Genomic DNA, 24,488 nt, shown 5'->3' with positions numbered 1-24,488 from the left:
GGACTTTGCCAGATCTAATTTTTTGCTAGTACTGCCTTAGCAGCTAGGTGGTGCCATCACCCTCAGAGTGCTGGGCCTGGACTGGAAGATTTGGGTTCAATCCAGCTTGGACACTAGCTGTGTGATCCTGGGCAAGTCTCTTGACCTATTTTTACCTCAGTTTCCTCAATTGTAAAATGGGAATCATAATAATAAGTACCTACCTCTGGGGCTGTTGTGAAGATCAAGTGAAATGCTATTAGGTAAATCACTGGCAGGTGGTAGGTGCTGTGGACAAGTTCATTCCTTTTCCCTTCTCACCTGCCACTTTAAATACTTACTAGATGAAATACCCTATATCAATAGCACATGATTTATCCTGATGGTTTCCTTTAGGTGACTAAGTATTTACTGATGAAGCACGAGTATTAGATCATCCCTTCTGACACAAGGACCTTGATACAGTTTTGTAAGAGTATCCCTAAAAGAAAATGAACTCATCAGGAAAACCCCCAAATCTTCAGGATCTGGCTAATTTTGCTTTACCCCTAAAGTCCTATCTTTTTTTCCACCCACCATGAGAGGCAGCCAGGACTTAGAGTCAGGAAGATCCAGTTCAAATCTCATCCCAGGTACTGACAGTAGAATTCTGGGCAAGTCACTTAACTTGTCTGTGCTCCAGGTCCTCATCTGGATGAGGAGGGTCTGAACTGGCTTTTCTAAGGCCCCTCCAGTATTCGTTCTATATTTGGTCCTAGACTCACACACTCTGTAGGATTCTTACCTTAGCAAGGATGTAGTCTCAATGCCCCTCATTTTAGGCTTCTTTCTCGTTTTAAGTTCCATGGATTACTTTTGCCCCAGTCTTTCTTTCCTCCAATGCAGCAGCTGCCTGGGTGGAGAGTGAGGGAGCAGGTAACCCATGAAAAGGCTAACTCCCTCCCCCCACCCAATCCTGGTCCATGTGCAGATCAACATATGAATCTTGTCTATCTGATCACTATCCCTTCCTTGGACACCCCTCTGGGTCTGCATGATGGCGCTCTATGTGTCTCCTTGGCACAGGCACTCCCTTGGATCAGGGGCCAGGAGTTCTCCTTGCATGAGAGGAGCTGGGCTTACTCAGCTTCTCTTAGTACTGCATTGACACAGACCCTAACTAACTTCATTGGCAGCTGCTTAGTTCCAGAGGTAATGAATCTGTTGGCCACAAATAACCCAAATCCTGAAAAATAGGATCAGTAACTTACAAGTGGTGACAGGGAAGGTCAGATTTTCTATTTTAATTAAAATCATTTCTTCTCCACTGGTTACCAAAAAACCCAACCCAAACTCAAACAACAATGACAAAACAATCATGTAACAAGTACACATGTGTGTAAGAAGATTTATTAAAGTAAATATGAGGCGGAGTGGGTCAAACGTTATGGTAGTTTTTCTTTGAGGCCCATTCTGTTTCTGGTATGATTGAAAGTGACCTGATTCCTTGTAGGATTTATACTAATGCTCTACCATATTAGGACCTGGGTTCCCAGCTTCTGAAATGTTAAGTAGCTGCTGTTCCTAAGGTTCATAGTGAGGGATTCTTATTGCTTCCAATAGATGACCTCATTCTATCAGTTGCTATTGGGGATGCTTTTCTGGGACATGCAAAATCACCAGCTACCTCCTCCCCCTGATTTCAGCAACTTTTTTTCCTTATTACTTCCCAATTCAAATTCTGCTGTTCTCTGACATTCCTGAATAGACACTTTTCTCTCCTGTCTTCCAGCTTCCTCTACCAAGGGTACTCTCCCCCTCCTCTTGGTCAGTCCATGTCTTCCTCTTCCTTCAGAATCTAATTCAAAATTTGGAAAAATTACATTTTTAAATGTAAATTAAACTTACATTTAAAAAGAAAATCAAACTTCAAAAACACAAAATTTGAAAATTTCCCAAGTGCTCTAAATAGATCTGAACTGGTTATCTGTGGGACCCTAGATCAGATTGATTAACCTTTATGAGCTTTGTAACAGTCAGTCTGTGATCACCTGCTATGTATTAAGTATTAGCATTGAAGATACCCCCCCCACCAAAGGCAAAAACACATCCCTGTAATCAAAAAACTCACATTCTAATAGGGGAGATAGTGAGCAAACAGCTATACATGGGATAAATGGGAGATAATAAATGGAGAAGAGACACTGGAAAGTTTCCTATCAGGCCTTTTCTGGGAAAATAGGTTGCAATCTGCATGGGGAGATGAGTTCCACATGGGAACTCCCCATCATGATAAAGTAACAGATGCTTCACAGCTTCTCATATTACCTACATTATATCATTTGAACCTCATGTTAACCCTCCTTAGAGTCAATGTGATAGATTGAAAACAACCCTAACTAATCAGGGATTTAATACACATACTGTGATCACCTTTTTTTTTTTTCAATTGGAAAAGTAAGAGGGCTCCTGACTCCAAAGCCAACATTCATTCATATCACCTTGCTAGCGTAATGAGCACTTGCTTTGGAGTCGGGAGTGCTGAGTTCAGCTCCAGCCCCCCCAAACTATATGACAGTGGGTTGTATGACCAGCTCTAGACTGATTTCCTCATTCCTCTCATTTCTTGAGTGAGCCCTTTAACCCCAATAGAAGGAGTTGCTGATAATAGCAGTTCACATGCCCATTGTATTAACAGCTTTCCAAGCACTTGCCTCACAACTACCTAATGAATTACCTCCCCATCACCTGGAATGGGGAATGTGTTTCCTCCTTCCTTTATCCTTCCCACTGTACCTCCAATGAGGCTGTAGGTGTTGAGTCAATATTCATGAGGGTCTAACACTCAGGGTGAGTTTCTTTCATACGGACATCCTGAAGGTCTAGTAGAGATCTCTTAAATTCTCCCCAGATCTTTACGCCTCCCCCTCCCCTCACCTCCCATGCCTCTGTCCTCCTGCCCCATTGTGTTTCCAAAGAACATGGGCTTGGACTCCAATTCAGCATGTGTGTGGCAGCCTGCTGAGTAGGTCCTTGCAGTTGAGAAGGCTTTAACCCTGTGGTTGAATGTAATCTCTGCATTCCACTCTGACACCTTGGAGAAGTACAAGAGGGAGATCTGGGTGGGGGGAGGGGAACAAGGGTGGGGAAACTTGTTGGGAAAGCCAAGTTCACCATCTCCTGATTACAAAAGACTTCTGAAGTCACTGCTGCTGCCTTAGTCATCAGTTCACTGGCCACTCCCCTGCTCTGCCTCTTCTCTTCCAGTCAGGGTTAGTTTAAGAAAAAAATGGCTTGCAAGAAGCCATGACCTCAGGCTTTTATCCCCTCCATCTGGTGTGCAGCCTTATGGGGCCATACTGCTATGCAGGAGGTGAGTGAAAGAATTCTTTAGATGATGACTCCTAAGCCCACATGTGGAGCTCTAGTGGGGGGTGGGGTAAGAGAGAAAGCCAAGATGGATGGACCAAAAGAGCCAGAATACTTGGGGGTGGGGCTGAAGGGAGCCCTACATACAGGTAGACCGTTTACATGAGATGTTTGTCTCCTAGCCAAGGCTGGGGGTCAGAAACATCCCCAGGCTTTGATTAATGAGCTCTTGGTTTCTACAACTTCCACTTCTTCATCCACAGTTGGAGGGTTAGGGATAGGATTGGTAAGGTAAGTATTCATTTTTTTTCCCCTTTAGTTGAAAATGTTACAGCACTAGTGTGAGACTTAAGCCTGGAAGGGCTCTTCCACCATGCATCATCTCTAAGAACTGGGGGTTTTTTTCTCACCATCTTTCTTTTGATCCATAATTGGCAGTCTGGATGAGAGGACTGACCAGAGTTATCTAAGCAAGTGAATATCTCCCTAGCTGGAAAGAGACTTTACATCTAGTAGTCTAATTTTGCCTTGTTGCAGACCAAAGAGTTCATATTGGGAGGTGAGAAGGGCTCATAGATTTTGCTTAGCCAGGGACAAAAACTGAGCCTACTTATTTTCCATTACTATTTCCTATCCCAATGATCTAGAGGCCTTAGGAAATCCTTGAACATATTTAAAAGTCTCTAGCATAGAGAATTTCCCCAATCCTAACCCTTTTCAATGGACCACATCTTTAGAACCATTCACAAAGGAGAAAACACACAAGTGATATGTATGTATTTTAATATGGAGAGCCTTGAATAATAATGCTTTGGGGGAAGAGTGAGGCAGTGGTTCATAAGAGCTATTCTGAGGGGGTTAGAAGAAACCCAAATTTATTTTTAATGTAGACAGTATTCAGATACTTTCACATGGAGAACTGACCCTGGGATATTTTAAAACCAATCCCAATTTTAAAAGCCAAAACTCTAGTACCTTTACTCTTAGACATCTCTGATTCTTCTTTTACACCAATGCACGATTACTTGTTCTGATTCTTTGAACATAACCCAGGTGTTTCATTTGTAGACAGCATCACCTTTTTTTTTTAAGGTTTTTGCAAGGCAAATGGGGGTTAAGTGGCTTGCCCAAGGCCACACAGCTAGGCAATGATTAAGTGTCTGAGACCGGATTTGAACCCAGGTACTCCTGACTCCAGGACCGGTGCTTTATCCACTATGCCACCTAGCTGCCCCCAGCATCACCTTTTATCTTCATGAACTGAACTTCCTTTTTGTCCATTGAGCCTATTCTGATGGTGACATTATGAGTGGACATGAAAATAGAAGTAAGGTCATCAGGTTCCATATTTTTCTATGATGGAAAGATCCTCCTGCTCATTTCCAACTACAGTTTTGCAGATTTTAGAAAGGGGTATGTCCAGGCATGAATTTCCTTCACTTTAATACAATCTCAGAAGACTCTTTGTGGATTAAGAGTGGGAGATGCCTCCAAGGACTGGAAGGTTTGAAAAAGAGTAGGGAAAGTCTCACAAATGCACAGAGTATAGGCAGCACAGGGGGAATCGAAGGGGTGTTGCTGGGTGGGGCTAGTGGTGAGCCTCTGTAGAAAGCCAATGCTTACTGGGGCCAAGCCAGGATTTGATCTGGACAGTGAAGGGGAGAGAGATTGGAGTCTTGCCATCCCAGGGTCAGGAATGAATTCTCTGACTGGAGCAGCCCTAAAGATATGTTCACGGTAGTAACTGAACCCCTGAAGGGTAAATAGAGACATGAGCTATCCTTGGAATATTTATCTTCCAAATGATATGACATCTTACAAAGAGAATTGTTTGATTTTCATTTTTCATGCAGTCTAACTCAAAGATAGGGTGGCTGCTGTGACCTAAAGTCACTGTCAGCCCTCCTTCAGGGCCTCTGCCCAAGACATCCTACCCTCTTAGGCCATAAAAGAATTTTAAAACCCTTGGCCTCTGCAAAGCTACAGGCTCATTAAATCTCTCTCACCAGCTTTAGGGTGACTGCAAAGCCCAGAGCTTTGCAGAGGCAGCCGTAAAAGATGACCCACCCTTCCATTCGCCCCACTGTTTATTTACACCACGTCCAGCCCTGCAGTCCCCATCCTAGGCCACGCGTCACACTTGTCTCCCAGCACGCGCCAGCGATGAGATGCAGTTGGGCCTCTGCTGCTCTGCTTGGGTGGTAATTCTCAGTTCCCTACCCCCCCACACACACACCTTCCCATTTCCTTCCCTCATTCCTCCACCACCCACCTCTTCTCCATCCCCCCCCCTTTTCCCCATCTCTTCCCCAAAACACACACAATCCCCAGCTGGAATGCACTAGTCACTCTAAACTAAAAATAACTGCTTGTATCTTGATAATGTAACATTTTAAAGGTCTAAGTCATCTCTTGGCTGGGGTTTGGCTCTGTAGTTGATATGGCTGCTACCCTTGATAGGGTTTGATTGAAGTGTAATTGCCTTTTTCTTCTTCTTCCGGCATCTTATCTCCACCCAAGATTACTGGGGTAGTGTGGGGCAGGAGGTAATACCTCGTGGGCTTCTGTAGGCCAGGGCATGTATATACACATAGGTGGAGGGTGAGGAGTGGGAAGAGGGCAGCAGCTTTTCTCCTTCCTCACTCCGCCATCCTCTGAGATTTTTCCAGAGATGTCCAGCCTTTGGAGCAGCAGGCGTTTCCTATATGGAGAATGGGGGGCAGAGGCCGCTCCTGGAGCCATCAATAACCAGGTGGGAGCTGCAGGTCTCTGTGTAATGCGAAGCTCTCCCGTATTTCATTTCTGCACCCAGGGGGCGGCTCTGCAGGATTGCTTATGGAGCACTCTGTGTCTGGCACCTCTCTCCACGAGGCCCAAGAGCCCAGGGTCCCACCGACCTGCCCAGGAATGCACGGCATTGTTCTCCACTGCTGTAATTTGGCTGCAGAATTGGAGGCTGACGGCTTCCCAGGATGAGGAACAAACTCCCCCACTCAAGCCATCCTCCTTCCCCTTGACTTAAGTTGGGGTCCCTCCTCACAACTGGCAGGACTGGGGATGGGCTAGGCAGGGATGCCAAGGGCTCCATCCTCCTTTAATGAATTAGAAACCTGCCAAGCTGACAGAAACCTTGGAGGGCAGGGGTATTTGGTGGGTAGTGCTATTTCTGTGAGGAGTGGCTGAAAGGGGAAGAGGAGGTCTCTATGGAACAGATAATATCAGAACGGGGAGCAATGATGAATGCTCATTCGGTGCTCTAACATTAAGTGAGAGTCAGGAATGGTTGAGGAGGAATGCTGATGTCACTCCTAGGTTGTTGGCATTCCTCTTGGGATAAGGGAGGGCAGGCTGGTAACATGTTCCATGGCTTGGTTGGCTTCCAGCCTTTTTCAACAGGTGTGGGGCAAGCGCCTTCTTTCTCCTCCATAAGAAAGCCAACTGCCCGTTCTGGACTCCTTGGCTGAAGATGAAACTGAGTCACAGCAGTCTCAAGGGCCTTTTCTTTCATACAGGATTGTGGGCTGCTGGAGAGGGGGGACAATGGCTCACTTGTATACCTACATTCTGAATAGTCCCTAGCCCACTCAATATATTTACTGCGCATTGAATGATTAAAGAACTTTTTTTTTTGCTAAGGGAGTTGGGATGTGAGTCTTTTACCCCTTGCTGAAAGAATGAATAATCTTTTCAGGGCAGAGAGAAAAAAGAACAAAATTCAAGATGAGTAGCAAAGTGACCAAAAGCTGAAGGAGCCCTGAGTGGATCGAACAAAGTTCTTGTCATACTAGCAGGATTTTAGGTTCAGGCTCCAGAGAGTAGGTCTCCGGGATGAGGTTTGGAACTGCCTTTTGCCTCAGTTTTCTTGCCTTTGAAGTGAACAGCCCTGCTTCTCTATCCTCATCACTCCATATCCTCCTTACCAACAGCTTGCTTCTCTCAGATTGTGATAGGAAAGTTGGCCCATGCAAGGTTCTGCAATCTGGAATTCTGAAGCTGAGCAGGACCAAGAGAGTGAGGCTGAGAGTTGCCAAAGGAGGCCCTCTCTCTTCTAGAGAGAGTGGAAATGCAGAGGGACTAGGGAAGGAGCATCTTTGTTAGAACACAGGTGACAGGTGAGAGGCAGGCCTGGGACTATCCTGCTTTCAAAGGGAATTCAGTGTATCTGCACCTTGGCCTGTCTTTTTCTTGTGAGGAAGCACTAGGAGTGAGCTGAGACCTTCCCAGAAGGCTTTCTTCCAAACCTGCCCTCCATTCTGGCTAATCAGGACCCTCAGCTCTCCTCCCCACTATCATTCTGTATTATTCCCCCAAATAGGGAGCTCTTTCTCTACTCCATCTCAAACTGTCAGAAGCCCTTTCCTTCCCCTCACTCCCTCCTCCCTAATCCCACTCATCAGTTATCGAGTTGACTCCACCACTCTGCAAGGAAGACATTCCCCTGGCCTGACTCAGCCCTGTTTCTCCACAGGAATCCCCTCACCACAGGCCACAAGGGTCCTGACCAGCTCATGTTTTGTATTAATGGATACGAAGACTGAAGCATTTTTACTCTCTCTCTGAAAAAAAAAAAAAACACCAAAAAACCCAAACCTATCCCAAACCCTCCTACACGGGTCTTGGCAGGTTACACAAATATTAGTCCGAACATCCAAATAAATCTGTCCCTGAGGCCCAGGCCCACAACCCCCATTCCCCCTCCTCACCCCAGTGCTTCATGCTGTTTGCAAGGAGAGTGGAACTGCTTGGCGATTGTGTAGACTAGGGTAGGGAAAAGAAAGAGAATAGGGTTTAGGGAGAGGTGGGAAAGGGAGAAAGTAAGGAAGGCCTGTCTGCACTCCTTGTAAAAATAAAAATATACTGGGTTCCTCAGCTTGAAAGCCTGTGCCAGCACTAAGTGGTCTGCAAGTGATGGAGGACACATGGGCAGTATGAACTGGAACAAGTTAACAGGGAGCCTTCATGGGGGGTGGGGGTGGAAATAGGATGAGGACACAAGCATCAACTTTAGGACAAAACCAAAGAAAGACCTAGTCCCCAGAGCTCAAAGTAAATACATGCTGATTATTTCACACTTACTGTCACTGCCATAGCTTCTCAAATTGAAAAGAACTTATCTTGTATTATTCAGGATATTATTCCATCTTCCCAACCCTCCACTAATCTTCTGTAGGTATCTCACATCACTATCAATATTTTGTCCCAGAAATGAACACCATTGATGCTCTCTCCCTATCTGAAATAACCCTCTTAAGTTAGAAACATCCAAGCATTCAATGCCTTTTGCCAATCTTAGGAAAGAGAATATAGGAGATGCTAGAAGAAGGGAGGATTTGCAGTCTCTAAATAACGGGATCTGGCCCAAAGTAGCAAGCTAGGTGCAGCTAAGTAAGAGGGTTGGGGTGCTGCTGGGAGGTGCATTTGTAGTTACAAACTCATGTATTTCTCCATTGCTGTTGAAGATTATTTTAAGGGCTAGGAGAAGGAACTTCTTTGGCTTTTAAGATTTTTCTTGTTGACTTTTATTAGTGGTAAATGAAGCTATAACAGTCACCATTTGTTGAGATGGTAAAAGAAGGATTCAGCTATTCCTGATTGTCCTTTCCAAGTCAGATCCTATGAATGGGCCTCTCTCTTCTTAGCACCTTTGTTGAGGAGCAGCCTTATATTTAAGTAGGGCAGCAGGGAGGTTAGCCCTAAATTAAGGGTCTCCTTCAACATCCTCACTTGGGAATCTCTTTCTCTAGATCTCTTGGATGCTACCTAGGATGAGGTCAGCTCAGAGGAAAGGGCACATCTCGGGGAGTGCTCTCCTTGCAAAATAAAACACACTGGAGTGGGGTGAGATTAGAAGCTGGGACCTGCTCATCCAGAGAAAAACGTCAACTACCAAGGGCAGAATGAAAACAAGAAAGCAAGTGAGGCAGATTAAGTATTGGTTGACTCAATGGGGGAAACTGCCTTCTATTCACCTAGTTGGATCACTACCTAAGAATCCAGCAGGTAAACAAAAGAGGCATTAACATCTGATACAAATTTATGAGATATATATAGAGATATGGATGGGGAGGGTGGGGGTGCCTAGATCTCTTTTCTCCATATATACAGCAATCCACACACATAGGCACACATCTGGACCCCCTATCCTGCAGTTCTGACCCTTGTCCAACAGGCATGGGGAACTGAAGGGAGGTGGAGTCTCACAGCTACTCCCAGGCTGACAGGACTGTTCACCTCTCACCAATGTCCCACCCCACCCACTCCAATTCTAAGCCAGGCAGGTGTTCATGGCAGCCCCCCCAATCCCCAAGGTGTTCTTTCTTCTGTGTACTCGAGGAGAACCAGGAGCTTCTTCTGGGTTCTTTAGTGTACCTCTTGTCTTGTTCTCCTTTTATACTGCTCTCTATCCCCTTCCATGGGGGAACTGGAGCTCCCAAGGAAGAAGGCTGCTCATTGTCTTGCCACCTCCTCCTTTGGGCTCTGGGCTTCTGGGCTCCTTTAGACCCAGGACATCTGGGTCCCCTGGGGGCAAAGGCAGCGTAGCAGTGTCCAAGTCCTTCGGCAGAAGCTGTGGCAGCCCAGGGTGAGGGAGCTGGGGGACCAGGTGTGCATGCGAGGGTCTTGTGCTGTTGAGTCTGAGGGCTTGGGGCGGAGGGACTGGCAAAGCACTCAGGGCTCAGGTTTGGTCCAGCCACTCTGCCTTCTTGGGGGCTTTGCAAGTGTGGACATCCACGGCATCCCGGCACTCCTTACAGCGAACAGCGCAGCACCAGTGAAATTTGCACTCGCACTGGGTAACTCGGGTGACTCTGGTCGTGTCGTAGCCGCGGCCACAGCACATGACCTCACACCCATCCGTCCCTCGAGATGTCTTGCTGCACACTCGTCCTGCAGTGCCCAAGGACCCTGGGAGAGGTGGGGAGAAGAAAAAGGCAGACTCTCACTCTGTCCCTCTGGGGGGGTTCTCTTTGTTGCTCCCTGCTTCTCCCCAGTAACGAGGAGATCTCAATTCAGAGCTTCTCCCTCTCCTCTCTTTGCACACATCTGGCACCTTCACGTCCCTAAGTCGTTGCATAGACCAGATCATCTACGTTCAACTCCATTTAACAGATGCAGAAACAGGGAGGCTAAATGACTTCTGATCACACAAATAAGAGCCAGGATTCAAATGCAGCTTTCCTTGTTGCCTCCTACCTAATGTACTTTTTTCTTGCCTATACATGTTCAAATCTCATCTGAAATCCTACCAAACCTCACCTCCTTTAGAAGTCTTGCCTCCATGTCAGACCCCACAGCATTTCCTCTGTACTCTTTGCATTTAAGACATTTTACAAAGACCACAAAACCCATGTCAGATGCTAATGGCAAACCAATGCCCATGGTGAAGCATGGATTTTGGATCCCCTCACCCTCACTGCCAGAGGTCAGGGATTGTGTTCTCTTCTGTCTCTGTACACCTGCCAGTCCTCATACATCTCCCCTCTTCGATCTCCATCTTTCTGTAGAGGCTGTTCCCCATACCTGGGATTCACCTCAACCTCTTGGACTCCTTCAAGACTCAGCCCCCGAAAGAAGTGTTCCTGAAACCCTCCCAATTGCTTGTGCCCTTCCCCCTACTGGAAATTATTTTGCATCTATTTATATTACTTATCAGTGCGTGTGTCCCAACAGAATAAAAACTGAATGGCAGGGCTTGTTTCATATTAGAACCCCCGAGGCCTGGGGCATAAGTCTGTCAAATGAGTGAATAACTCTACATCTATTGTAGAATTTTAGAGTAGGAAATACCTTAGAGATTGTCTAAAGATACTTATGTTTAGACACAAGGACTTTGAAGACCCACGAAGTTAAGTAATTTGCCCAAGGTTGCATAGTTAGCCAGCCCAGAGACTTCGACACACATTCTACCACATAACCTCTTTCCTTCTCATGAGGTTTGGGTTTTACTAGTATATCTGATGAATCAAAAAGCCTCTGAATTAGTCCTTTTCCCTCCACCTACACTTTCTTCGCCACACCAAAACATCACTGCTGGGAAACATCTGGTTCTAAGTTAACCCCACTTCCAGGTTTCACCCTGTCACGTACACCATCACTGTTTGTCTATGACCCACACCCCATGTAGCCCACATTTGTCTTCACTGCTGTTTCAAAAATCCGTTATCACAATTCCCCAGGAAACTGGGTGATTGCCTTGGCCCCAAAGGAATGAAAATAACAATCTCTGACACACCTTATACAGTGCGATTTTTAGGTGTGATATTACAGCTTGTTCACCAGGCCCAGGAAAAAAAAAAAAGCAACAACTAAGGTTCCTCCTCCTGCCTCCAAACCAGAACCTATGATGCTTTTGCAGAAGGAAAGTGCCAGACGGAGAGAATCCAAGAACAGAAAACTACATTGGGTAGGAAAGTCACAGGAGCTTCCCCACCCCATTCTTCCCTGGGAACCCCCTTCCAGGCACCCTGCAAAGGACAAACACTACCCTCTCTGTCTCTCAGACAAGGCTCCACCCTGTTTCTTCGCCCAGTTTTGCTACAAACCATTTCACTCTCCAAGAACGACAGCAATGGGCAAAAACAAACAGAAGCAGGCCGCTAGCGGACTTCTTCACCTTCACCTCACCTCTCCTTTACTCAAACTAGAGCAGCTGCGCCTGCAGAAAAGACCCTTGCGGCCATAACAAGGAGAGGGAGAGTGCGGGTGAGGAGATGCGCCTTGTCCTAGATTTACAGTGACTGATACTGAGACAGGATCTTCTGGCTTCTCGGGATCTCGAGTCTTCCAGATCATGGTAAAACCTACCACTACATGGAGAGGCTGCCACTTCCTCTTTTTTTAGAAAGAAAATGGGAAAACAGACTCTACAACCTTAAAAGGTGACAATTTCAGTAAGATTCCAAAAGGCTAAAAGTCCTACCTGCTAGATGACCATAATCCACTGACTCAAACCCAAACTCTGCTGGCCATGAATAGCAGCTGTTTTCTGCCCATCTGCAACTTCCCAGACCTTTCCCATTACTAAATCTTCAATGCCTTCTCATTGGACTTTTTTTTTAATGCAAGAGACAAAGCTCCCAGAAGATTGTTATTCTAGGCAATATGGTCCAACTGGTATGTCTTCAGACTTCTCCTCTCACCATCCCACACAGGGAAGTCTCCATTGTGGGATTCCAGTCAAGTTTTTTGTTAAATATGCTTAGAGCTTTCCTACCCATCCACCCCTTCCTGGAACACCTTCTAACTATTCAAACTCTTCAAGGTCCAGGCTTAATCTCTCCTCCTTCATGACCTTGACCATTTAGGCCCCAAATGACCTGAATTTCTGTAGCACTTAAATTATATTTGAAGATATCCTGGGATAGTGGAAAGAGTACTGGTTCTGGATGTTTCCTCATGTGACTTTGGGCAAGTGATAACATCCAAGATTTCATTTGTAATTTGACTTAAAATAGAGCTCTAAGGCATCTTTCAGCTCTAGATCTGACATCCTGTGATAGGAAGATGGGTTAGGAATACATTATAGAGGAACTGAATCAAAATCCAAGAAAGTTTTAGGTTATAACATCTCCTACTGTTATTTTTCTTTTGATGTCTTTATATCCACTTTCCCTAACTGGACTCAGAAAGTTTGGTAATAAGCTGGCACTCCTTCAGGTCTTGTGTTAATTATTGTGGCCCCAAGTGACTGAGACAGCAATGACTGGCTTAGATTTCCCATGTTCAGAACAGAGAAACTTTTCTCTTTATCCATTCTCCCTCCACATCTGGCTCTATCTTACTCACCAGCAGCTTTGTCTAGAACGCAGTAGTCTGGGGAGTTGTCAAAATAGACAAGGTCAGCCCGAGTGGCATGGCGATAGCCCTGACGGGCAGCAGTGAAATTGGCACCATCCTGAGTGGCAGTCACCTGCACAGCCCCATCATAGCGCCTCCGCAGGTAGTCACCAGTCCGACGGAAGTCAGAGAGTGCATGCCAGCAGGTGCGAAGGGTACAGGAGCCACTAACTCCATGGCACTTACATTCCAGCTTTAGGAACCGACGTACAGCCTGAATAGGAGAGAGAAGGATAAGGCAAGGGGCCAGAGTTCACTGTCCATCCTATAGGATATATAAACCAAGAGGGGAGGGGGAGAGAGAGAGAGAGAGAGAGAGAGAGAGAGAGAGAGAGAGAGAGAGAGGGAGGGAGGGAGGGAGGGAGGGAGGGAGGGAGAGAGAGAGAGAGAGAGAGAGAGAGAGAGAGAGAGAGAGAGAGAGAGAGAGAGAGAGAGAATGGATTAGAAGGAAGGATAATAAAAGGCTGGATGTATAAAGTGATAAACTGGGAAATAGGGGTTATCTCCACCATCCAGTGACTCAACAAGCTTTCATTAAGAGCCAACTTATACCAAGCCCAAGTCTGAGTTCAGTCTAGCTTTAAGGAACACTCATCAGCTCCAAATCCTATACTTTCTTCAAAGTTCAGCTAAGATTTTACCTTTTCTGGGCAGGTTTTTCCCAATGACTAACTCACAAACCTCCTCCTTTGACCTCTTTTGGCATCTGTCCCCTAGTACAGTAGGAAGAAGGCTGAATTTGGAATAAAAGGAACAAGGTTTGTCTCATCTCAGTTACCACTTTGTATGAGTTGAAGTGAGTCATATAAACTATTCTGGGTCTCAGGTTTTTTTGTTGTTTTTTTTTTTTTTTTTGGTAAAATTCTATAAAATTGGAGACTGGCCTAGGTGACTTCTAAGTTTCCTTCTAGATCTAAATCCATGATCCAGTGACCTGTGTCAGAACTTCACTCTTAATAGTCTCACTATCTGAAATCTTTCCTTACTTTTTTTTTAAAGCACATAACCAATTTTATTTGTATTTTTCCAATATATCTAGCAGACCATAAGCTTCTTGAAGGCATAAACTGTTTCAAGTTGTCTTTCTTTCCACAGCATCTAACTCAATGACTGATACACAGTCTATTTTTAATCAATGACTGTAAATGAATTGAAAGTTCTTTTTGGGGAAGGGGGAATCCTTCTGTCTTGTTTTCATTCAACATTGTCTTCAGAAAACATTCTCAAAGCTTCTACCGCATTGCAACACCATACTTAGAAACAAGAAAGATACAAAATTTACATAAGATAGAATCCTTTTCCCTCGTGGAGCTTACAGTTTAAAAAAAAACAAGCAAAAAAACATATTGTTTGATGGGGAAGAGATTTTGCTCTCCCAAGAAATGTCTTAAGACATTTTTCTCCCAGCACTTTAGAATTTTATCCAAAGCCACAGCAGCCACACTCTCAGCACCACCCTGGATGAACAATTATGTATATCCAGACACACATGTATGGAACTGACCGTGCGGCCACAGCGATTGTTGTGCAAGTTCATGAGGGCTCGGGCGTCCTTGAGCCTCTTCTCCTTTGCATCCACAAAGGCCTTGGCAAAGCGGACCCCATAGTGGATATTGTCACTGCAACCACCCCAGTCAAAGTCTCCACGCTGGTCTCGGTCCCGACCACGTGTATAAGGGTCACAGCTGCACACACTGAGCTCTCCCTGGCTGCAGGCCCTAGTGATGGCGTGGACCACACCTGCTGAGGAGATGGCATACACGAAAGCCGCCTCCCGGCTGCCTAAAGTGGGGCAGGAAGGAGGGAATTGAGAGAAAAGACCCAAGACTCCCGTCACCCCATGACCTCCTCCCCACAGAGAACTCATGCTCACCTCCCTTGCTCAGAATCCCTTCTCAACTTACCCAAGCATCACTCTACCTCCACCTCCCCAGACTACTCCTTACCACATCTCATGACTGGCCAATCTCTAGATACGTCGGTCCATTCCTTCAATCTTGCACTAACTCTTAGCCATTGGGTGAGTCCAATCAGTTAAGAGATTAGCCTTGAGTTTGGCATCAGAAGACCTAGGTTCAAATTTAGACTCTGCTCCTTACTGGCTTTATAATTATGTAATCAATAAATATGTAATTATGACAACTTTTCTAGACTTGTTTCCTCATCTATAAAATGGGGATCATAATTGTTAATCTACCTCCCTGGGTTATTGGGAAGATACTTTATAAATCTGAAAATTCCACATCTTAGGATCATAGGATTTTGAGTTGCTAAGAACCATTAGAGATCAGCTAGATAATCTCTCCAATTTATAGATGAGTTTACTGAGTCCTAGAAAAGAAAGTGATTTGTCCAGAATTTCATAACTAGTAAGCAGCAGGAGGCAAAGAATCCTGGACTTGGGAGGCAGAGGGTCTAAGATCTTACCCCTGCTCTTCACTTTTTTTCTGATCAACTTCTTGTCACTTGCTTGAATTATAAACACCTCTCTTCTCCCTCCTCCTCTTCCTCCCCTAGGGTCACAGAACCCTGGTCCAGCCTGAGACTTCTTCAGATCCCTCTCTTGCTGGACAGTTCTAACACCCAAACCCCAGACCACAGTCAGACTTGGGAAAGAGAAAGACATGAGACCAGAGAGGCATTGACACCTTTCCCCTTGTTTACCCAAATGTTCTCCTGAATCCCAAGGGCTGGTTTCTCTACTCTTCTCCTCCCAATCTCTGTTGTTCCTTTCTCAGCCTTTCTCCTGGCTCATCATCCAGTTTAGCCCAGCCTAGTTTTCCCTGCTGAGCAAGGGCCAGGACAGCTCTCCAAATATTTACATATCCCCTTTCTGTTTACCCCTTGTTCCCATTACTGCCAGGGTTGGGTGGGGGCAGGATACCCCCTCCCCGGTCCCTAGCCCTGAAGTGGATAGAAGGATTGCAGGGGCCAACAGGGAAGTAGGAAACATTTCATGGCCCCTAATAGTCCTCTGTCTAATATGTCAGAGCTGGGGGAAATAGAGGCATAATATGAGTCTAGGGAATACTTGGATCTTTCAACAGTCTTGGCACAAGAGTTTAGAGGGTCTCTTGTCCATGAGAGTAAGAAGAGGGTTCATGGCAGGGGGAGGGGAGAAATGCTGAAGGGGGAAGTCAGAGCTGAGGGCCTATTCTCAGTTGGATTCACAGTGTGATATCATTATCATCAGCATTCTAATTCCTAATATTTATATACAGTTTTAAGGTTTTCAAGGTAATAAGTATATGTGTACGCATACACAAGTGCATATCTAATATGTAGGTTGCCATTTAAGCTTCCTAACAATTTTACAAATGTAGAAATGAGCTGAGAAAGATTAAGTGATTTACCCAGGGTCCCAAAGCTAACAATATCTGAGAAGGGAATTCAGACTTTCCCAACTCCAAGTCCACTAAAGGAGTCAAACTTTCTGCCAGCAAAACCCTGGATTGCTCTGGAACCAGATTAATATGTACTGGGAAATGCTTGGCAAAATAAATAAAAATAAAATGTAGATAATTTGTAGTTTTCTAAGAAAATCCCAAAGGAGGTCAAAAAGCATCAGACATGACTTAAATGTGTGAAAACACACACTGAAGTCAATAGGCAGCTGTTTGAACTGGATACTGCTACCCAACATTGAGCTGCTCCAGTTCTGGAAATGTTGGATCTGAAGTGCCAGAACATGTTTGATTCCCAGGCCTGACCCTTTAGTACCTGTTGGGACCATGGGCAATTCACCTGACTCTTTGTGGGTCTGTTTCCTTATACCATAAAGTGCTTGGGTTAAATGACCTCTGATGCCATTTGCAGCTCCACATCTATGATCTACCCTTGGTTTCCATTTCTTCAACCTATGAGCCAGGATGGGAATAATCTTCTCCCCTTCCACTTGCCACCCCAAGCTCATGGAAAGAAGGGACTGATATGGGAGAAAAAAAGGAAAGGGTAAAAAAGGAAGGGTACCCTACTTCTGAGCATAACCCGGCCAAAGACGGTGTGGTCACGGTCCAGAGTTGTGCAGTTCCAGCGGTGATGACGGAACTGGTGTTGGCACTCACGGATCCAATCCCGAGCCCCCTCACCCAGGGAGCGCATGATGTCAGGGTAGCGCTGGCACAACTGACGCTGCCGGCTCACCAGTCCGGGGATGTTGTCACAAATCACCCGGGCCCCCAGTGCCCCGATATACCTGCAGGGAGTGGAGGACACAGCATTGCTGGGAGTGCCTCAAACAGGATTAACCTTGTTGTGGGACTAGGGGGAGGGTTAGTATACTAACTCATCTCTGGTCCTGTGTACTCTGTCCCCTTCTCCCTTCCCCACCCCAGTTCCAATCATTCCCACCATTCCCTTCCCATTCAACTCCTGCCCCAATATTCATTCTGCTCTATTTCCACCAGGGGTGGTGGTAGTAATAACAATACTACATAATAATTAGCTAGCATTTATCTAGAGCTTTAAGGTCTGTAAAACACTTTACATATATTATTTTATTTGATCTTCATAACAACTTTGTGTGATAGGTGCTATTATCCCCATTTTGCAGATGAGGAAACTGAAGCTAAGAGGGTAAGTGATTTTGTCCCAAGTTACAAAACGAAGAAAGTTTCTGGAACAGAATTTGAACTCAGTTTTTTCCTATCTCTGAATTCGAAACTGTATCCATTGAACCACCTAGATCTTTCTAGTATAGAGAATATAGAATGGTACATAGGAACAAGGTATAAGTCTCCTTCAATGGAAACCACTCAGTTGAATTCTCTCTCTCTCTCTCTCTCTCTCTCTCAGGCAAACTGGGTTAAGTGGCTTGCCCAAGGCCACACAGCTAGGTAATTATTAAGTGTCTGAGACCAGATTTGAACCCAGGTACTCCTGACTCCAGGGCCAGTGCTTTATCCACTGCGCCACCTAGCCGCCCCACTCAGTTGAATTCTTGACAGATATAGAGTAAATGAGTGATCTCATCTCTTATCACCCAGGCCAAATGCTCAAGTCTAAAGCCATGGGCATATCACAGGTGATTTAGAAGATAAGTGCTAATGACTTTGGAAAAAAAATATACTATGAAAATAAAAGACCAAGATGGTCCTTGGGCATACAGAGGACCTGTGTTAGAAATATGACTATGAGTTGAGGCAAGTAACTTAACATCTTGGTCTCTAACTTCATTGTGAAATGAAGAAGTGGCTTTCCTTTTAAATCTGTGATACCATGAGCCTTCCCTGAACCCCACATTGAAAGAGGCCTCCCTCTCCCCCCTGTCTGTACCGGGCTAGGGTAGAAGGGAAAAATAGAAATGAAGGAAAAGTAAATAGTGTTTGTGTGGAAGGTAGTTAAGTGGTAGCCCAGGGCAAGATTCATAACTTGAGTGATATTTCTGCTTCTGGATTGACCCATGTAGCTGGGAATCCAGTGTTTCCAGTTTCCAAACTGATTAAAAGAGACCCCCCCAACTCTTTTTCCTTCCTTCCTTCCTTCCTTCCTTCCTTCCTTCCTTCCTTCCTTCCTTCCTTCCTTCCTTCCCCCCTTCCTCCCTCTTCCCGTCTTTAGGAGATCAGCCAAATATTAACCCTACTACCCTGGATGCTCCACCTTCCCCTTTCCTTGCAATCATTCCCACCATGGGATATGCACTTCCTGAAGAGGGAAACTCTTCTCCCTTACTGTGGTAAAGTGACTTTAAAGTCCTTGTCCCCTCCTTCCTGGGCCAAACCAAAGGGCACTGTGCCCTGGGATTGCTGTACAGGCAGAGATTTAGCTTCAAAGGGACCAAACAGTTCCCACACCCCAAATTCCAGTCCTGATTCTCATCAGCTCAGCACTATACCAGCTATAACATGCCTGAGGCTTGGCTGAGCTGGTGAAAGTGGCCAGGGAATAAGACACAAGAGGGACAGGAAGGTGACTTCAGCTAGGTAGAGTCTTTCCCTCTGTGTCCAATGTTACAGATCCCAAGACATTCCCAGGGATATGGTCCTGCTTCCTTTTACCCATAAGCCCAATTCAGATACTGCCCAGAAGTCTGAGATCTATGCTTACATTTGTTTTCTTCCTTCCAATTGGGCTTCCTTCTCTTGTTTCCCGAGGTCAGCTACCTCAGAAAAACATTCCATAACTCTGAGGAGGGCCCTCACTCCTCCTTTGTAAATGAATAAAAAACCAAAAAGGGGTTTTTATGAGCATCTTATCTCAGGGTCAAAACTCTGTCCAGAGCAGGTGGGAGTTAGGCACTATTACGGACATCCCAGACTGCCAGAGAAGCTGTGGCTGTGAATAAGACTGCGGTTTGGGAACAGCCCCAGAGTCTAGTGAGGAGCAAGGGGTATTTATGACATCTCTGGTCCTGTGTACTCTGTCCCCTTCTCCTCCCTCCCCCACCCCAGTCCCAATCATTCCCACCATAGGATCTCCACCCCTGAGATGGGATCACCACTGGCAAAACCAAATCAAACAAACCCAGCCAAAGCCAGATGCCTTCTGGTGAGTGTGGCCGGCCAGGCTGATGGGACCCATCTGTCCCCCAGGGAGGGAAAAACAGAGAGGGCCGGCTGCTAACAAATCCCATGGAATCAGCATCCCTGGTTCTGTCCATCAGGGCAACAGCTTCCAGGAACAAACAAAATAAACTCCCCAGGCCTAGCCTGGGAGGGACGGCCTGACGCACAGAACCAGAGTTACACCCACCACTGAGATGCTTTGTTTGGAGAGGAGAGACATGAGACAGTCAGAGCTGGAACCAGTCCCTTTCCCAATACCACTTCATTCCCCTCATTTAGGTCTGGAATATTGCTCGAGGGACTAGGGTTTGGGGGCAGCCAAGCTTGGAGAGCTACTACAACCTTTCATCATGACAGAACCTTGGTTGTGATGGACAAAGTTATTTCAGAAAAGTTCTTTTTGCTGTCTAGCTTTAATCCCTTTTCAAACAGCCCTTACGGATCCTTCTTGTTCTATCTGTCCTCAGTATTATGGAAAACAGCTATTCCCATTCTCTCTCAACTTTTTCCTGTCGAGGAGCTAGTACCACTCCGTTCTTCTCCCAGTCTTCAGGTTTTCTTTTAGACCTTGCTGTGATCCTCCTTGGATTGTGACTGCTTTCTTGTGTGCCTCCTTCCCCCTATCTTTACTCTATCTCTACCCCCATCTCCCTTATCTCTAGAGTTCTAGATCCTTTCTTCCTCCTGATCCTGCCTTCTCATTTCCATGGATTGGCACTCATGTTCCTGTCCTTTAAAACCTGACCCATGACACCTCTTTCAGAAAGTCTAGACAAATTCTATCTTGTATCAAATACTCCCTTCCATGACCTGCAGTAATATAATGCATATAAGAAATGTATGTGTGTGGGGGGGAGTATCTTCAGGACAGGTGTGTATCTATGATTCCTACTCCCCTCCATTTTTATTTTTCCTTTTTTAGTTTTTCTTGATTATCCCAGGGATCTAGTCTAAGGCTTCCCTATTTTTTCTTCTTTTTATCCCCTAGGAAAATTCATGATAACAGACTGCACCTGCTGGGGGTTTATGTCCTCATCTCTACTTCCTGTTCTAAGAGTCATAAAGACAGGGAACTTTTCTTTTTGCCCTTGAAGAGGAGGTCTCTAGTGCTGTTGAAAATGATTATAAATTATGATCTTCCCAGTGGGCAATCAGGTGTTTCCCCAATGGCTTATGGAAGAAATGAGTATTTTTGTTCTTTTTAGAAGAGAAAGTAGTTAGGGTCAGGACTCTTGTAAATTTTGAAAAATTAGCATTGAAAAGTGGCATGCCCATTCTGGCTGCTAAGGACAGCAGTCTAGGCTCTGTAGCCAGGAGCAAAAGGAGAACAGAAAGGATGGGAAAGCTGGAAAAACCAATCCTCTTGCTTCCATCCCTAGCCCCTGGCTTCTTTTTTCCTTTTCATTGGGGCAGCTGTGCCCCTTCTGCATCTCTCCTTATATATGAGTGTGGCTTTCCCCACCCAGCCTCCACCCAGGATTCTTCAGAGATTCTTTAATGTGAACCACGTGTAAGAGGAGGAAGAGGGAAAGGAAAGGGGTGAGAAGAATATGAGTCTCTAAGATATGGTCCCAATGAGGAGACTAACATGAACCCCAGCAAGGTCTACCCTTGGGGAAAAAACCACCGAAATAATTAAGAACCATTTGAGTGATGATCGTTCCTGATTCAAATATCCAGGCTGTGCCCTCCAAGATAATTTTCCATACTGAGAGGGTCTGGACAAAGGTTCCTCAGAAATGCAGACAGACTGGGCAGAAATACCCTCTCCTATTTTGAGAAAGTGGGCATATAGGGGAGATCTGAGGTGAGGGAGCAAGCCTTTACCGATCTGAGCCTAGGCCTTCTGAAGGTCCCTTTTGATCTCAATCCTGAACTTTCAAAAGCTTTGCTCCTTTCTCCCCTCCACCCCCTTCTCCATCTTCCCTTTTTTGTAAAGGAATGCTTCAAGCCAGATGTAAGATACCGATGCAATATGGTTCCCCCATCCAGAACCCCCTCCTTTCCCCAACATGCAGAGATAAAAAGATCCAAAAGAGAGATTTTTCTGAAACAGGAAAAAGGGGGGTGGTGGTTGGGGGGCTGAGCATCTTGAAATGATAGGAATCTCTAGCAGAACTCCATGGCCCCTCAGCCTGCTACTCCAACCCCCATCCCAACTCTTTCAGCCAAGAGTCAGACAAGGGGAAAGCCACAGGGGAGGGTATGGTAAGAAAAAGGGGGTATTCTGGGAGGAAAGGGAAGTGGGTATGAGTAAAGAGAGGGGCTATTCCTGTGTAGTTATTTGGCTTCTGTACCTATGAAAGTTTATGGGGGGGGAGGGTGACAATGAAGACAGCGGGCAGCTAGAGGGTCCTTTGACTGGGGAGGGGGCAGAGAACAGCTTTTTCCCTGTGAGTAGCCAACACAGCTCCATTCGAAAGGGGTGTGTGTGTGTGTGTATTGGAGGTCGATATGTGGAAAAATGGACATCTAATTGCTTTGTAAGGGTATTGGACAGGGGGTGGGGGGAGACGGAGGTTGGCGAGAAGAGAGATAGGCAAAGGGAGACAGAAGAGATGGACGATAGCTTTCCCAGGGGTGAAGCAGAGACCTCTGCCCTAGAGAAGTGGGGGGCGGGGGTGGAAGGGGGAAGGGAGTCAAAGAATGAGGGAAATGGATGGGCTACTTTCAACAGCTATCCCTGCTGGGAAGATTGAATCAACCCCCCGGATTATGCAAACCAAAATGATTTTTTTAAATAAGTTAAGCACATAGTTTTGACTCAGTTTAGTTTTCCCTCACTCTCCGACTGGAGAGCAGCCGCCTCACTCGGGAGGGTTTCTTTTAGAATTTGGGGTGGATGCTGGGGAAGGTGGTGAGTTCCCCAGCCTTTCCCTCCTCCCATGGCCCCGGAGAGAAACCGGCAGCCCGAGCGTCTGTCTTTGGCAGAAGAGAGAAAAGCAAGCCTACGGCCGTGGCCCGGCCCGAGCCCCTTGAACTCCCCCTGGCGCCCTCGGGATCCGAGGGAAAGCGAGCCACCAGGAATCCGGCCGTCTTGTTTCGTCCCCCGGCCCCGGGGGCAAAAGCTCCGGGGCCGGGGAAGCCTAGTGCGGTCGGGTCCCAGGGGCCGCCTGAGCCAGGAGCCGGCGCTGTCACCGGTCCGGGGGCCCCCGGCCCACCTGGGCCCGCATCCCTCTCCACCATCACTCACCACCAGGACGCATCTATGCGGGGCGGCAGCGTAAGCAGCAGCAGCAAGAGGCAGGCGAGGCCGAGGCGGGCAGGGACCCCGGGGCCGTCGGGTACCGCCGCCCGGCCGGGGTGTCTGTGCGCCGGGGCGAAGGCGGGCACCGGGAGCCGGGCTCGGCCACGGAGGGGCTGGGGGGCTTCCTCCCTTCTGCCCCGGCTCAGCATAGCTCCCCGAGGGCTCCCCGCCTGCGCGTCCCGGGAGGGGGCAGAGCGCAGAACTGGGGGCGCGGGGGCGGGACCCCAGCCGGGGGGGACCCTCAAGCCGTCCCAGCCTCCCCCCAGCAGGGGCCCATGGGCCGCGCCGACGGCCGGCCCGGCTGCGGCGGCCTCGGGCCGCGGGGTGCGGTGGTTAGGGCAGCTGCGCCCGCCGGGCAGAGTCGGGGCGCGCTCGAGCCGGGCGCGGTGTCGGGGGGTCGGCGGCGCGGCGCCGAGTGGGGCTGCGGGGCCGGGCGGTGCGGACAGCCCCTCTGGCCGCGGGCTCTCATTGGACGGCGCCGGGCGGGGCCGCGGCCGGGGCCACGCGCGGCCCCTCAGGGCGGCCCCGCCTGGGGCCCCGCGCGAGGAGCGCCCCGCCGCCCCAGGTGTCGCCCCCCGTGCCCCCGCCCCTCCTCGCCCTCCCCCCGGCGCGGCGCCCCCCACCTGCTCCGGCGAGACGGGACGGGGCGGTGCAGCCCACTCAGGGCTCCCCGAGAGCCCGGGCGTCCCCGGGTCCTAGCGCCCCTCCCTCCCGGCCGCTCTTGCGGGGAGCCGCGCAGAACTTGGAGGGGGGCAGGGGGAGAAGGGGGCTGGGGGGGGGCTTTTCTCCCTGACCCCGAAGTCTCCGGGCACCTTTCGAGGAAGAGGGGAGCGCGCTCGGCCTCCGGGCTCTTCCTGCACCCTCCCGATGAAATGGGTCGAAGGCAGCCTGCCACAGGGTTGGATTCGGAACATCGAGCCCGAGCCCAGCTGTGCCCGCAGGGGCGCCCTGCCCGAGCTGGCTGCCGGCCCCGCTAATCCGAAGCATGTGTTCCCAAGGTCCCTCTCCTTGGCTTCCGAGCCCCGGGCCTCCCCGTAGCCCCGAGCCCGGCCCGCCGGCCGCCTCTGGGCTTCCTCAGAGCCTGCCAAGAAGTCACGGCCTGCCACCGTCCCTATCCCCCTCCTCTTCCACCGACCCTACCCCCCCTTGGGCCCCCTCCCCAGCCTTCTGCTGTGTTGCTCCGGGACCCGAGCGCCTGGGAAGCGGGGGGGCCCTCGACCTGCCCTGCCGGAGCCGAGGATGGGGGCCACGGGGGGTGGGCCGGGGGCTCCCCCCTGACTTCGGGATGAGCTGCTCTCCGTTTCTCTTGGGTCCCTCACCCCTCGGGCGGAGCTGCGCCGAGTGTGAATGAATCAGAAACAGCTGGCCGGCTTTGTCTACACCAGAGGCCGGGGGGGGGGGTCCCCTGGGAAAGAGGGTCCTGGAGCTCGCTCCTGGGAGACCCCTGCCCCCTGCCCCCGCCTCCTGGAAGGACGCATTGGGAGGAGAGGTAGATGGGGGTCCGCAGCCCACGAGTGGTCCTCCAAACCTTGTGCCTCTCTTCGCCCCTGTCCCGCCCCTCCATCTCTGGGGCAGGC

At 48.0% G+C, this 24,488-nt stretch overlaps 2 protein-coding genes across 4 annotated transcripts in view; one reads left to right on the top strand and one right to left on the bottom strand.

Annotated features, from left to right (window-relative positions):
• The window catches only part of ST7L (suppression of tumorigenicity 7 like), a 187,233-nt gene that overhangs the window by 84,059 nt on the left and 78,686 nt on the right, over positions 1-24,488 (top strand). The window lies entirely within an intron of this gene.
• Positions 1,367-23,299, bottom strand: WNT2B (Wnt family member 2B). Of its 2 annotated transcripts, none has more exons than XM_074188438.1 (5): positions 22,858-23,292; positions 17,136-17,356; positions 14,666-14,943; positions 13,111-13,375; positions 1,367-1,816 (listed from the first exon to the last, which is right to left on the bottom strand). In XM_074188438.1, exons 1-5 carry the CDS (start codon positions 23,058-23,060, stop codon positions 1,635-1,637), a joined length of 1,149 nt encoding a protein of 382 aa, XP_074044539.1. In that variant the 5' UTR covers positions 23,061-23,292; the 3' UTR covers positions 1,367-1,634. The 2 variants fall into 2 exon arrangements, with proteins under 2 accessions (XP_074044539.1, XP_074044540.1); XM_074188439.1 differs by lacking the exon at positions 1,367-1,816 and adding an exon at positions 9,344-10,230 and having other exon boundaries at positions 22,858-23,299.

Source organism: Macrotis lagotis, chromosome 5 (assembly GCF_037893015.1).
Source record: "Macrotis lagotis isolate mMagLag1 chromosome 5, bilby.v1.9.chrom.fasta, whole genome shotgun sequence".
NCBI lineage: Eukaryota > Metazoa > Chordata > Mammalia > Peramelemorphia > Peramelidae > Macrotis > Macrotis lagotis.
Note: the sequence above shows the minus strand (reverse complement) of the source record. Positions and strands in the feature narration are given on the sequence as shown.